Source organism: Manis javanica, chromosome 13 (genome assembly GCF_040802235.1).
Source record: "Manis javanica isolate MJ-LG chromosome 13, MJ_LKY, whole genome shotgun sequence".
In the NCBI taxonomy this organism is placed as follows: Eukaryota; Metazoa; Chordata; class Mammalia; order Pholidota; family Manidae; genus Manis; species Manis javanica.
In genome coordinates this window covers 97,936,780-97,951,775 of record NC_133168.1, presented here as the reverse complement: position 1 = coordinate 97,951,775, position 14,996 = coordinate 97,936,780, and the positions used below count along the sequence as shown (strand labels likewise).

Below are 14,996 nucleotides of genomic sequence, written 5' to 3'. Positions count from 1 at the left end.
AGGTGACCTGGTCGCTCTCAGGACCTACCACAGTGACCATCAGTCACTGCAGCCTCGATGTTTGCAGAGGCTCATGCAAATGCTTTCACTTCTATGGAAATCAAGAGGTTGGAGATTTAATATACCCAGCCTGGATTATTTTGCCTTCACACCAGCCCAGCTGAACAAAACAATTTTTATACTTTCTAGGGAGGAAGGGGCTCCCAAAGAAAATGTACCAGGCCCCTACAAGTCTTCCTGCAGCTGTAGGTGGGTTCCTCTCCTAGGAATCCATCTGGAGCTGGAAAGATGAGTATCTGAGGGGACAGCAAGGGAAGTGGGTCTGTTCTACACCCCGACTGTTCCCCTTCCCAGGTGACCTGGATGAGGAAATCATCCCGGAAGAAGACATCATTTCCCGAAGCCAGTTCCCCGAGAGCTGGCTGTGGACCATTGAGGAATTCAAAGAGCCAGAGAAAAATGGGTAATGCTGGGCCACCCCCAGGCCAGCCCCTGTGGCCACCCCAGACTGGACCATGGATTGTCAATGCCCTGCCAGTTTCCCCTCTTTCCTGACATCACAGTGGAACCCCAGAATCCAGCCTACAAAAATCATGACTTGGTCTACCTGCGTGTGCTACAGCAGCCCCTCCAGGCCGCCCCCCGAGGCCCCCCTACAGCGCCCTTGCTGGACGTCTCCTCCTAAAGCCCCTCTTCTCCTCCATCCAGAATCTCCACGAAGATCATGAACGTGTTTTTGAAAGACTCCATCACCACTTGGGAGATTCTGGCTGTGAGCTTGTCAGACAAGAAAGGTGAGAGATGGTGGCCCGGTCCTCGGGAGGCGGGGACCCCGGCGCCCCTGGGCATTTTCTCAGCCCTTCCCAACAGACCCTCTGCTTCTTGGCAGCTGACACTCTGCCCCCTGGTTACTGGAGGGGTGTTGGAATCTAGACTGTGGGTGACATAGTGCTTTTGGCAAATGGATTTGATTTTTAGAGCAGTTGTAGGTTCACAGCAACATGGGGTGGAAAGTACAGGAATTCCTGTGTACCCCTTGCCTTCCCCCCCATACACCATCTCCCCCGCATCCCACACCAGCACAGTGCACTTGTACTATTGAATAACCCACACAGAGAAGGCGTTATCACTCAAGCTCACAGTTGGCATTAGGGGGTCATTCTAGGTGTTGTACTTCTATGGGTTTGGACAGATGCATGACACCCGTGTAGTGTCTTACAGAATAATTTGCAACAGCAAAACATATGTCTAAGAGGTGATGTCGATAGTGGGAAAGAGGTTAAGAAAAACATAAAAGAGGAAGTTGGATGGACTGGGAGATTGAAACATCAGTGGTCAGATTGTGAAGCCAGGGAGAAAAAAGGTGTACTTGTCCCCTGCCACCGAGAGCCGGCGGTGAGGCCCTGATGGGCCCTAGACAGACAGGGATGGCTTGCGGCAGGGCCAGGAGCTGCGAGGCGCTGGCCTGAGTGCACAATATCCAGATTCTTAAATAAGGGCCAGTACAAAGCCAAGCCACAGTGGAGTTTGAGGCAAGAGGAAAAATGTGTACCCCAGATGCATGTTTGATGTCCATTTGAAAGGTTGATTCCTCCCCCCAGAAAATTTAACGTATTTAAAATACATTTGTTTTATGTGCATTTGAAAAGTTAATTTTCCCCCCATAAAATATTGAACATATTTAAAAATTTGAAAAAACACTGAAACACTAAAAAGTAGGTGTATTAAAACTCACAATAATGATCGTAACTCTTTTATTTATACCTAAACCAGAATTTATTCTAATTTTGTTTTTGTATGACTCATAATAAAGTATATTTTATTAGCATTTTACTTTCCTGGTTTCAGGATTTAAGAAATCTGCTTCTATGCTCATCTTGCTTTTAACCGTAGGAATTGAAATTGGCAATTTCTCTTTTACAAGTGGTCTTAAAAGAAATCACGAACACACGGGTACATGTTTTTCCTTTTGCCTGAAAGCCCAGTCTGACTCAGTGGGGTCCTAGTTTGTGGCCCCATTCCTGTTTCTAGTCAGAGCATCTTCATAGTTACCTGTTGTCCATTCTCATATCTTGAGGGTCTTTAGTGAGGTTTCCTTTAAATGAAAAAAGTTCTCGCAACTTAAAAAAAGGAAATCAAAAGGCACAGTTTAGATGCTTGCACCTTAAATTGTGTCCCCCGGGGTCAGTAGGGAGCTGGCACATACCTGGGTGTTGTCGGCAATGCTGAGCCTTGAATGCGGCCGCTCCTGACCTGCTGAGTCAGGGCCTGTGTTTTAACAGGATTTAAATTTGTGTTTGCCAGGAAGCTAGGAAAGGTCTGTCCTGCACGCGTTTCTCAACCTCATCACTGCTGTCTGTTGGGGATGGGCCATTCTTTGTGGTAGGGCACTGGCCTGAGCAATACGGGATATTGAGCTGCATTCGGGGCCTCAACTTGCTAGAGTCCTGTAGCACCCCCCAACAGTTGTGACATCTCAAAATGTCCCCAGACATTGCCAAACATCCCCTGCGGGTCGGGGATGTTTTACCTCTCTACATATTGTCTCATTTAATGCTCACACCCACCCTATGAGGTTGGTACTTCTTTCCACAAATAAGGACACTGAAGCCAGGGAGGGAAGGTGACTGTCCCAAATCACCAGTGGATGAACTTTTCAGGAATCCCATCTCTGAGCTTCAGAATAAACATTGTAGCATCATAACTATGGGGCTTGGACATTTCAGACCAGTGAGCTATTAGGAATCAAAGAGTCAGTAGGGTTAAAAGCGGGGAGCTTCTCAAGCCCAGGTGCTTGGGTCCAAATCCCAAGTCTACCTTGGGCAGCTGTGGGGCCTGAGTCAAGTTACTCAACCTCTCTGTTCTCATCCATAAAATGGGCACAATAGAAAGGGTAGGCATTGGGAGGATTTTGTGAGGTAATGCATAAAGCCCTTATGATAGTGCCTGGCACATTATAAACATTTGATGAATGTGAGTTATTATTATTAGATTTAAGCCTGTTTTTTTTTAGATCAAACAGTAAACGCCTTTTAGAGATGCAGACACATCCTTATCAACACAAAGCTCGAATTGGACGTCATTCTCTCCTTTTGAATGAACAGATTTTTAAAATCTATTAATTTCTGTAGACAGTTTTAGGTCTACAGAAACAATTGAGTGTGAAGTACAGAGAGTTGCCGTATACCCCTGACTCTCCCCGAGTCCTCCTGTTGTAAACCCCTATTTGCATCCCAGTGATACGGTCGTTACAGTCCTGAGGCCACTGTGGATACATTATTATTAACAGAAGCCCAGAGTTCAGGGGGCAGCTCAGTTCTGTGCACCCCGTGGGTCTGCACAGAAGCATGCTGACATGTCGTCTCTGGCTCAATATCACAGAGTAGTTTCACTGCCTTAAAAGGGACACGAATGTTGTGTCTAAAGCCACTCCTTTCTCAGTTTTCTTTCTGCCCTTCGGTCTCATTCAAGGAGAAAGGCTGTCTGGTGGAAGGGGGCCTTCTCCTCCCCTCCACTGCTGTTTTGACTCCTTTTTTCAGCAAAGCACGACCGGAGGTCCAGCTTTCTGCAGGCAACACAAACTAACCAGCATTTAACAAAACCATTTTGTTTTCCTGGAGGACTGTTTACAGGACAAGGAGCTGATTTTTCACGCACCTTAGTCAATTCAAGTAAATCTGGGTTTAAAAAATGTAAAATCGAGTAGCAGATGAGAAATGGTAAGTGGCACCAGCAACCACAGCAGAGTGCAGACTGGGAAATAAGGATTCTGTTCAAGCCTCTATTATTAGTTGTTTGCCATTGGAGAATAAAGCAAAAAAAAAAAAAAAAGAAATCTTAATAGATTTCTTGTAACATCATCACATTATTTTTAATGTGTAAAATTTAACATGTAAAAAAATGCGTTTTGCATATTTTGCTTGCATAGACACTTGCTCTAATTTGATCTGGTAACTGTTGCGTCACAAGTAACTATTGTTTTTAACATCATTTTCATGCAGGGTAGATGGACCCTGCCCATTAGAAACAGAATGCAATCCATATATGTCATTTAAAATTTTCTGGAGTAGATGAAATCAACTTTTTATTTAACCCAACTATATCCACAATACTATCATCTCAATGTTCTGTAAAAATGTGCAAAACCAGCTGCCCTAATAATAAAGTCACAACTACAAATCTATTAACATCTAAGAATAACCCATTCCTATCTCAGAATCATCAGTGACCTGCTCTACTTCTAGATCTGTCAAGCCTTCAAAACCTGGCACGTATTTTAAACTCACAGCGCATCTCCATCAGGATGCTAGCTTTTCATTGCAAATCCTTTGGCCTGTATTTAAGGATCTGTGCAAAACTCAGAGCTCAAAGGTAGATGGGCGTACCCTTGTCCCAAACATCCTTTCAAAAGTTTTTCGATTACTGAATCAAGCACCATGTTTTTCAACTGAGATGTCCTTCACCCACCGTCAAAGTCCCCCTTTGATGGAGGTGTACCATTGAATGGGCTTTAGTACAGTCACAACGAGCAACGTTTTTTAAGTTTCCTTCTGACTTAAAGGAAAATGAAACCAAAGAGACAGTTCATGTTTCCAGTGCTCAGTGACCACGTGGGGTTGCGACCCCCGTTTTGGAGAGCGCAGCTCTGGCCTGCAGTTCCACTTCCCTTCTGCACACCTACCTATGAGTAAAGCTACAAAGAAAATATCAATCGCTAGGGTATGACAACTCCCAGCTGCCACCATCGTGATAATTTATCACCATTAACATTGTTCAGTTTCTGGGCTTCTGCAAATGCAGGCTTAACTTGGGACGGCTGCAGTGGTCAGGGGTGAGCCCTGAGCCCCAGGGGCTTGCAGGAGCTTGCACCCGGTCCACCCTCTACCACCCCTGACACCCCACTCCCCGGCAGGGATCTGTGTGGCCGACCCCTATGAGGTCACAGTGATGCAAGACTTCTTCATTGACCTGCGGCTGCCCTACTCCGTCGTGCGCAATGAGCAAGTGGAGATTCGGGCCGTCCTGTACAATTACCGGGAGATGGAGGAGCTCAAGGTGGGCCTCTGGGGCAGCAGAGGCATGATGGGGGGCATGAGGGGTCCACGGCACACGCCCCAACTCGATACTCTCCCACCCTCCTCTGCAGGTGAGGGTGGAGTTGCTCTACAATCCAGCCTTCTGCAGCCTGGCCACTGCCAAGAGGCGCCACCAGCAGACCCTGGTCATCCCGCCCAAATCCTCGGTGGCCGTGCCTTATGTCATTGTGCCGCTGAAGATCGGCCTCCAGGAGGTGGAGGTCAAGGCGGCCGTCTACAACCACTTCATCAGCGATGGTGTCAAGAAGACCCTGAAGGTCGTGGTGAGTCCCAGGGGCACCTGCCACCTCTTGTCCTTTAGGACACGCTCCTGTTTCCCCCGTGCTGTCAGGCCAAGCTGGACACCCAGGCTCTGAGGCACTAGAAATGCAGTGTCCACCTCAGGAGCCTTAGCAGTCCTGGAAGTTTGGAAGTAGGACCCAGATCAGGGTGGGACATGGGAGGCTCTGACCTCGGGCATGGAATTTTAGGGGGCACCAAAAAGCTCAGGAGTAAAGTCCAATAGTGTGTGTTCTCATTAAAGTATAGTTTAATATCAAATATATTTATAACATTTCAGTAGAGGAGTTTTCTTATGACTTAAAAATCTTCGGAGAACTTGTTTCATGGAACAGATTTTATAAAGCAATAATCTTCAATGAGAAAACGGACAAAGCTTGTATTTCTGCCTATGGTTTTTCCCTTAAAATATACATTATTATATTTCTACTGTTTCCTATGGTGTTGAACATCCTCAAACATAATAAGCGATAAAATCGGTAAGAATAGGTTATCATCTCTTATTAATATTTTAAAGCAAAACATGAGATCATGAGCAAGATCAACAGTATTTTAATGGGATATTTTAAGAAACCAAAATCAGTGCCCCCCAAATCCATGATGAACAGAATATCAAAATCTAAAATGACAGGATCTGACAGTGTCAACCATATCGGAACCTGAAGCAAAAGGAAAAATGAGTTCTCCGTTCACATGTCTGTGTATATTTTTTTTATGGCCAAAATGGTTTAATGGTTAAATCCTCCCAAAATGTTAAAGTAGTTCAAAAAATATTGAAACATAGAAGAGTAGATATATTAAAACTGACACTGTAATCTTATACTGCAATGGTTTAATACCCAAACCAGAATTTATTACATTTTTTACCCTCACTTTAATGAGAAAACTCACTTTACACATTCAATTTTTTTTTCCATAAAACTAACCATTCAAAATACAAAACATGAATACTTAGGGGCACCTGTTTCCACTTTGCCTTGGGCCTCAGTATGGTTCCATGTGGCACTGGTGGGGGATTTGCACCACAGAAATTGGCAGTGCCACAGATCAGGTGCTTTTGGAGAGCTGCATGTTACATACTTACCAGCACTTCACTGGAGGACACTCAGTCCGTAAAGGAAAGTCCAGGCGTGATTACCATGTAAAAGAAGCATGTGTCCTGGGAAGGTACAAACAGCACCTCCCACCGTGCAGGGCTTTCTGTAAACACATGAGAGCCTGAGTTAGGACTTGGGCACTAACTTACATAGTCCTATTTTAACTGAGCTCTTACTATTTGCCAGGTGTTGTGCACATTCTTTTCTTTAGAGACATTTAAGAGGCAACAGGCTAAAAACATAGACTCTCTAGGGTCACATAGCCTGCTTGCCCCACCCCCTCCAACACAAAGACACACACAGACTCTGGAGCTGGACTATTCGGTTCTGCTCTACTAGCTGTGTGACCTTGGGCAAGTTACTTTACCTCTCTGGACCCACATTTCCTATCTTTGGAACAGCAGTGATAATAGCAGTACCCAGTCTGTGGTTGTGGTGAAGATTAAAAGTAAAGAAAGTGTCTAGGCACATGGGAATATTTGGAAATGTTTTGTTGTTTTGGTATTTATAATTTGGGGAGGGGGTTGTTTAGTTTTTATTGAACAATAGTTGATATACAATATTACATTGGTTTCAGGTGTAGCACACAGTGTGATTCAACTATTATATACATTGCAAAATGCTCACCCCGATAAGTGGTTAGCATCTCGCCATAACATTACTGACTACATCCCTATGCTGTACTTTTTGTGCCAATGACTTTGCGATTTTGTTACTAATTCACACAAGATCAGCATGAAGAAGGTGTTGGCATTGCTTCTTATGTAGAGGGGAGGAAGCTGAGGCACAGACAAGTTAAGTAATTGCCTCCCAGGCACCCGGCTAGGATGGGCAGAGGTCGCCTTGTCTATGCTGCAGTCATCCCAGAACAACAGTGCCCTGCTGACCAGCTGTCTGTCTGTCTGTCCTTTTATCCGCCGGACCTCCCCACCACCCCCAACCCCGTGTAGCCGGAAGGAATCAGAGTCAACAAGACTGTGGCCATTCGCACACTGGACCCGGAACGCCTAGGCCAAAGTGAGTCGGCGGCAGGAGGAGGGGGGGGGGGCGCAGTGCCCCGCGGGGGGTTCCGGTGCCATTGCTGCGCCCCTCCCGTCCGCAGACGGAGTGCAGCGCGAGGAGGTCCACGCCGCAGACGTCAGCGACCAGGTTCCGGGCACGGAGTCAGAAACCAAGATCCTTCTGCAGGGTCAGACCCGCTGGGGCCTGGGGGGGACGTCGGAGGGGCCCGGAACGCAGTTCCGCCACATTCTGGCTCCCCCTCCTCCACTTGAGCTACAACAGCCACCTCCTTGATGTGTTCCATAGACGGTTCCAGGCAGTATTTGTTTGGGCAAATAGCTTTTGCCCGTAAATTTTAAGTGAGAAACAAGAGTTCAACAGCCCCAATGGCCTAGGGATGGTGGGTTCAGGCAAGAAGAGACAAGATGTGGCTGGAAAGCGCCGTGCAAAGTTCTGGGGAGAGACCCGTGGTTTCCTGATCTGCGAAGGGGCCAGGAGCAGAGCTCCATGCGGCTGTGGGGAGGGCGAGGCAGCCGCGCAGGGTGCTGTGCGGCGCAAGGCCTGGCCAACCGCGCGAGGCCGGGTCTATGCCTTAAGGACGACTGTTGCTGGAACTGTTTCCTAAGGGAGTAACAGGAGGGCGCAGGGACCAGTCCCCTGGTGACGCACAGCCCTCGCCCCCAAGGCAGACCCCCCAGCTCCGGCCACCAGGCCGCGCAGCGCCCCTCCAGCACAGCCCGGCGCCCTCGGGCCCGGGCTGGTCGGTGGCCCGCCTGCCTGAGCGCAGCCCTTCCGCCCGGCCGCAGGGACCCCGGTGGCCCAGCTGGCGGAGGACGCCATCGACGGCGAGCGGCTGAAGCATCTCATCGTGACGCCGTCGGGCTGCGGCGAGCAGAACATGATCGGCATGACGCCCACCGTCATCGCCGTGCACTACCTGGACCACACCGAGCAGTGGGAGAAGTTCGGCCTGGAGAAGCGCCAGGAGGCCCTGGAGCTCATCAAGAAGGGTGCGCGCCCTCGCCCCGCCCACCAGAGGCCCCGCCCGCCCTCAGACCCCTCCCCCCTCTGAATCTCTTCAGGAACCTCCAAACCTGTCCCTGAGACCCCGCCCCCCGGCGAGGCCCCGCCCTCCACCCGAGACCCACGCCTTGCTGTGAATCCCTCCTCCTCAGGGACTAACCGCAAAATCCTGACCTTTTCCTGAGACCCCGGGCGGCTTTGGGCCCCCTCTCTGAGCTCCCTCCCCCACTAAGGCCCCCTGGCCCCAACCCCGCATGAGACCCCTCCCCGCTCTGAACGCCCTCTCCTGTGAGAACTCCTTCCCCGTGTCTCTGACCCCCGCCACTCACTCTAAGACCTTCTCCCTAAAAGTCCTCCCCATTCCTCGCCAAACAATCCTGTCCGCTGCCCCGAGGCCCCCCTCTCCTCTCAGAACCCCCGTCCTGCCCTTCACAGAATCCTTGTTCCCTTTCTAAGCCCTCCCCTCCCTGGGGTACCCACACCAGCCACCCCTTCCATGCAGCCCCTGCTTCCATAGCGACACTTATCCCTTCCCTGCAGGGTACACCCAGCAGCTGGCATTCAGACAGCCCAACTCGGCCTTCGCGGCCTTCCAGAACCGGCCGTCCAGCACGTGGTGAGTGTCCCGGTCAGCTTGCCTGTCCCCGGCCTTGACCCCTCCAGCCGCAGAGTCCAGGCGCTGGCCGCAGTGACCGGCCATCCTTAAGCACTGCCTGCACGCAATACTGGATCCCGAGGCTTCCGCAGGGAAATCAGGCCCAGTCCTGCCGCTCCCTGCTCATTGGCTGGCTGGGATGGCTTATGCTCTGTGTCCACCCCCAGGCTGACAGCCTACGTGGTCAAGGTCTTCTCTCTGGCAGCCAACCTCATCGCCATCGACTCCCAAGTTCTCTGCGGGGCTGTCAAATGGCTGATCCTGGAGAAGCAGAAGCCGGATGGAGTCTTCCAGGAGGATGGGCCCGTGATACACCAAGAGATGATTGTAAGAGCCAAGCATTCAGGGCAGGCTGGGGGACAGGTGCACCTGAGCGTCGCAGGAGAAAGAACCCCCGTCCATGCACTCACTGCCCAGTTCGATGAGCAGAGGTGGGGATCCCGGGCACGGAAATAAAGGAGCGCATGTCAGTCCTCCGTTGCAGAAGCCAGAGACCTGCAGGGCCCAGTGCAAAATGGAAGTCCCTCCCCATTCCCTCTTGGAATAAACACACAACTCCTTAGAACTGGGGTTCTGATAGTATGGTCCCCAGGCCACCAGCCTGAGCATCACCTGCAAACATGTTAGAAATGCACGTTCTCAGGCTGGACTCCAGATGCACAGAATCAGAAACTTTAGGGGCAGGGCCCCGGGACAGGAGTTTTAACAACCCCTCCCAACCTCACCCCACCCAGGTGACGCAGATGTGTGCTTAAGATGGAGGATCATTGCCTTAACCCAACATTTCAGGCACCCAGCCTCACAACCTCCCTACTCTCCACAGTCCATCTCTACTTGTTCTATCCAGCCACAGGGTCTTTGCACGTGCTGTTCCCCCTGCCTGGCATGCCAATCCCACCTTCTTTGAGAGCTGACTCCTACTCACCCCTCAGCTGGGGGCTCCGTCCGTCACCCCTCAGGGATTCCTTTCATAAGCTTCCCAACCGAGTCGTGCCCACTGTCCGTGCTCACTGCCATGTCCGCTCCTCCTGCGTAGCATTCATCAGTGCGTAGCTGTGTATCTGTTCATGAGCTGGGTGGCTCGTGTCTATCTTCCCTATTAGATGCAGGAGCTCTGTGAGAGCTGGGGCTGGGGCTGATTTTCATCCACCATCTTATCCACAGAACCAGCAACATAGGCAGAATGAATGAATGGATGTATGAATGAATGAATGAATACTAAAGAGTCTGGCCCTTCTTGGGAGACACCGGGGAGAGTCCCAGCCCTGCCTTGACCTGTTGATCCTGGAAGGGGCCCGGCTGGCATACGGGGACACACTTGTGACCCAATCCTTGTCTCCTGCTCCCCACCGTAGGGTGGCTTCCGGAATGCCGAGGAGAAAGACATGTCCCTCACAGCCTTCGTTCTCATCGCGCTACAAGAGGCTAAAGATATTTGCGAGGGACAAGTCAATGTAAGTGCCCTCATCTCTCCCTTCCTCCCTCTCCCTCCCCAGGGCACAGCCACCTTGGAGGGTGAGATGTAACTTCCACTCCCCACCATTGTAGAGCCACAATAATACCTAACATTTATCAGGCAGTCAACTAAGACATTTATCTGAGAGCTTCACATGTGAATCCTGTAATCTTTGGAACAGCCCAAGAGGTAGGCAACCCTTTAGGTGAGTGGCTTTCCCTGCCACCTAGCCTGCCTGGCAGAACACGGCTGCCTTTCTTGGGGAAATGGCCAGGCCAAGGCTGGAGCATCCTGATTCCCACGGAAGGACTCTGATTGGTCAGACTGGGTCAGGTGATTGGTCAGACTGGACTAATCTGCTCAGGTCAGGAAGTAGGTCTTACTGGACAAATATGGTTGCTTCCACTGTGGCCACGGGAATGAAAGGGAGAGAAGGTCGTACAGAATTCAAGGGCGGATGGAGGAGAGAAAGCTGGGCAGGGAAAAGGATTAGTTTCTACGGCAACATTAGAAAAGTGAAGAGCATAGGCTGTGAAATCAGAGGGCTGGGGTTCAAAACCAGTTTGTGAAAGCCAGTTGTTAAATCTCCCGGAATTTTGCAAGCTGGTTGTTAAACACAATCATTATTAAAAATTAAAGTATATGAATTTACATTTAAGTGAGACTAAGCATTAAATATTAAAAGCAAAGGTAAGAAACACTCAAAACTCATCATTTCCTTATTATTTCATAACCTGCATCATTATCTATGCTCTTGAGGCTGTCCAGGTCTATTGTACCCGTATGGTGGAATTACTATATAATACTTTGTTACCTCCCATCTCTTCCTAACACTACATTCATTCAGTGAGGCCACGTTCATAGGTTGAAGTCGGCCATAGTAGTATTTACACCGCGGAAATCAACAAACACTGCAAATGATGTCTTCCTCCATCCCTCACCTCCCTAGGTCTCAGTATTCTCATCTTTGAAGTAGGGATGATGCTGGCAGGATTTGGAGGTTAAATGAGGGGCTATTTGACTGGCATAGAGTAAGCATAGCTATGATTGAAGATGATGTTGAAGATGGTGATGAGATGATGACAATATTGTTAAGATAAGAGGTATACCCAGTGGAGTGCTGAGCCTGGCTCATGCTAGCTCATGAGTGCCTACTTGGGGCATCTCTTCCGCACTCCGTGTTCAGGGAGGTCATGTTGGTAGCTTGAAATTGGCATTGGTGGGAGAATTTACACCAGGGTAATTAGCAATCTGTAAGCCACTCTCCCCAACACACTGGAGAGCTGGTTGTGAGACATTGACCACTGAGTATATAGATTGCTGTGGGCACATACAGGTACTCAGCAACAACTCAGCTCACAGTGGCTAAAATGTCTGGAAAACCCTAAAAAATGTATCTGACAGATGTCCCAGGGACAGAAATCATCCTGGGACCCTTGAAGTGGTGCTTGTGTGATCCTGACTGGCTTACTGTGGCAATAATGCCCACCTCACCGAAGTACCCAATCCTTTTTCTCATAGAGCCTGCCAGGCAGCATCAATAAGGCAAGAGACTTCCTTGAAGCCCACTACAGGAACCTGCGGAGGCCATATTCTGTGGCCATTGCTGGCTATGCCCTGGCCCTGTTGGACAGGCTGGAGGGCCCCCTCCTTGACAAATTCCTGAGCACAGCCACAGGTGAGGGGCAGCCTGGTGGGGTAAGAAGGAGTACATGACTGGGGTCCAAGGGGGGCATCTGGAGCTGGGATGCATGGCTCTAAGCTGCACTGGGATGGGTGGTGCTAAGCCATGCTGGGGTGGAGGGGCTGAAGGTGTGAGAAGTCCTCTTTGTGAGAAGCCACACAAGAAGGCCCATTGCAACAAGATGGACTCTGACATCAGACAGACCCTAGATCAAGTCCCACTCTGCCACATCCTCACTGCATGAACTTGTACAAGTCACTTCACCTCTCTGGACATCCTATTAAAATGAAACCTACATGAGAGGGTGGTTATGAAGATTAAATGAGAAACGCAGGTAGGAGAGGGTCTGGCACACAGTAAGAGCTCTATTCCTGAGCTTGTCATTGCCTTTAGTATTGTTAATTAACATTATCATTATCTCAAGGGTAATTAGGATTGGATAAGATAATGCCCCAGGGGACTTAGCACAGCACCTCGCACTTAATCACTGGTTCCAGCGATGATGCTGTATCAGTTTTGTACTCACTCATGGAACGTATCCCAAGTAACATCATGTAACATACACTGACGGGGTTTAACACAGAAGTCTGTTGGTAGTGAACAGAGGGATCCAGGCCTCTGCCTTTCCGTGGCTCTGCCACCCTGGAACCTTGGAATCCACTCCATCCAAGCAGGAGGGGAAAGAGTCAGGAGGATTTACAAGGGATGTATAAGGCATGTAGTAAGGGGCCCCCATCATTGGCGCACACATTCCATTGGTCGGAGCTCAGTCATGTGTCCGTACTTACCAGCAGAGGCAGCTGGGAGATGTAGTCCAGCTGTGCGCCCAGGAAGAGGAGGGAATGGGTCTTGGTGACAGTCTCTGCCATGAATACTTTCTTAGGCACTTGGAACATCACAGTGAACATGGCATGGCCCCTGCCATCATGGCCTCATACTCCAGTTGAGAAAAGAAATGAGTAAACAGATAGCTAGGGCATCATAGGACAGGATCCTTTGAGGCACAGAGCGAAGGGCCTTGGGGTACCACTGAAGCTGAACTGTGCACCGTAGGCTGAACAAGGAGTAGGTGGAGGAAAGGTGCTGCAGAGGAAACAGAATATGAAAAGGCTCAGAGGTTAAGAATGATCATGGCAAATTTAGGGGATGTGCTGTAGGTCAGTGGGGCTGCAACTCAGAGTTCAAATGAAGGACTGAAGCCGATTCAGGAAGAGGGTGAGGCAGGAGCCAGCAGGTTGAATGTCAGCCAGGAAGTCTAGCCTGGGCCTGTTCCTGAGCCTTCTCTGAGCTCTCTCCAGGCTGGACAGGGCAGTGGGCACAGCGTGCGTGCGTTCTCTCTGTAGACAGGAACCGCTGGGAGGAGCCTGGTCAGAAGCTCTACAACGTGGAGGCCACATCCTACGCCCTCCTGGCCCTGCTGGTGCTCAAAGACTTTGACTTTGTGCCCCCCGTCGCGCGCTGGCTCAACGAACAGAGATACTACGGGGGTGGCTACGGCTCCACCCAGGCAAGCGGCCCCACATCCCCGGGGCCCTGAAGCCCCCCCTCCTCTGGCCACCCGGTGGCCTCCCAGAGAAGACGCTGAGCCCAAGGGGGGCGGTCTTCTCTTCTATGAGCCAGGGTGCCTGCCGTGGAGTTGAGAAGTCAGGTTTTTTCAGTTGCCAACGCGTCTGTGGATTCTGACCTGTGTCCTGAAGGCCCCCAGCTGTGTCTGAGCCTCCCTCTCCCTCCTGGTTTCTAGACCGTGTTCCCAGCTCCACCTGGCTCCGCATCTTATGCCATCTTCCTGCTGGGTTATAGACTATGCTTTTCCTCCCAGCGGGTTCCCGGGGTCACCTTGTCTTACTGTGAGTTCTAGACCAGGTTCTTAGGGCGTTATCCAAGTCCCTGTCTCCTTCGTGGTTTCTAGGCCATAGTTTCAGCAACCTCAGACTCCACGTTGACCCCGTTCATTTTTTGGTGGGTCCTCAGTTCTACTGTGCCACTTGTAGATTCTAGATCTGGCACTCAGTGTGCCCCAACCCCACATGTATTCTTTTTTCACAAGTGGGTTCCAGATACGTTCTCTGTGCCTCAAAACCTTTGCTCCAGACTCCCCTCTGGATGGGTCAAGACCACATCTCAGTGTTGCTAGACCTTCAGTCTTAGGTCTGCACTTTCTGGTGGAATATAGACTTGTTCTAAATGTCTTGAAGCCCTGGTCTAAACTTCTCCCCCTTGGATAATTCGAGAACATGTCCCTAGCACCCAACGAGCCCAGATCTTACCCTGAGCCTCCCTGGGCTGTTCTAGCTCTCACTGCCAGTGCTCCAGCTGTGACCTGAGCCTCTGCACCCCCCCAATGGGCTCCAACCACCTTCCCAGTCTCCTGCTCACCTTCTCTCTCTCTCTCTCTCTGTCTTTCTCATGGGCTCTAGGCCACCTTCATGGTGTTCCAAGCCTTGGCCCAATACCAGAGGGACGTCCCTGATCACAAGGACCTGAACCTGGATGTGTCCATCCACTTGCCCAGCCGCAGCTCTCCGGTCACACACCGCATCCACTGGGAATCCGCTAGCCTCCTGCGGTCAGAGGAGGTACAGCCGCTCCCCATACCCTCTCGCCAGCCAGGGTTTGCCAGGAGGCAGGGAGGAGGGCAGATGGGCATCGCAGCCAGGGGAAGGTTTGGTTCCCCATGCTCTCTCTTCTCTCTCTGCTCCCTGCA

The 14,996-nt window shown here is 50.3% G+C and overlaps 1 protein-coding gene and 1 long non-coding RNA gene across 4 annotated transcripts in view; one reads left to right on the top strand and one right to left on the bottom strand.

Annotated features, from left to right (window-relative positions):
- C3 (complement C3) overlaps positions 1-14,996 on the top strand; it is a 28,434-nt gene that overhangs the window by 9,217 nt on the left and 4,221 nt on the right. The window contains exons 18-30 of the mRNA XM_037018027.2: positions 355-463; positions 709-794; positions 4,913-5,055; positions 5,147-5,359; positions 7,423-7,489; positions 7,575-7,661; positions 8,281-8,484; positions 9,038-9,113; positions 9,320-9,479; positions 10,508-10,606; positions 12,130-12,286; positions 13,636-13,799; positions 14,710-14,868. Coding sequence (XP_036873922.2) covers positions 355-463; positions 709-794; positions 4,913-5,055; positions 5,147-5,359; positions 7,423-7,489; positions 7,575-7,661; positions 8,281-8,484; positions 9,038-9,113; positions 9,320-9,479; positions 10,508-10,606; positions 12,130-12,286; positions 13,636-13,799; positions 14,710-14,868 — 1,724 coding nt within the window. The remainder of the gene's footprint in view (positions 1-354; positions 464-708; positions 795-4,912; positions 5,056-5,146; positions 5,360-7,422; positions 7,490-7,574; positions 7,662-8,280; positions 8,485-9,037; positions 9,114-9,319; positions 9,480-10,507; positions 10,607-12,129; positions 12,287-13,635; positions 13,800-14,709; positions 14,869-14,996) is intronic.
- Positions 5,366-14,807, bottom strand: LOC118972363 (uncharacterized). Of its 3 annotated transcripts, XR_012124543.1 has the most exons (4): positions 14,669-14,807; positions 13,081-13,375; positions 10,078-10,305; positions 5,366-6,575 (listed from the first exon to the last, which is right to left on the bottom strand). It is a non-coding gene; the product is annotated as an uncharacterized lncRNA (long non-coding RNA). The 3 variants fall into 3 exon arrangements; XR_012124542.1 differs by lacking the exon at positions 14,669-14,807 and having other exon boundaries at positions 13,081-13,629; XR_005061290.2 differs by lacking the exon at positions 14,669-14,807 and having other exon boundaries at positions 10,078-10,248; positions 13,081-13,629.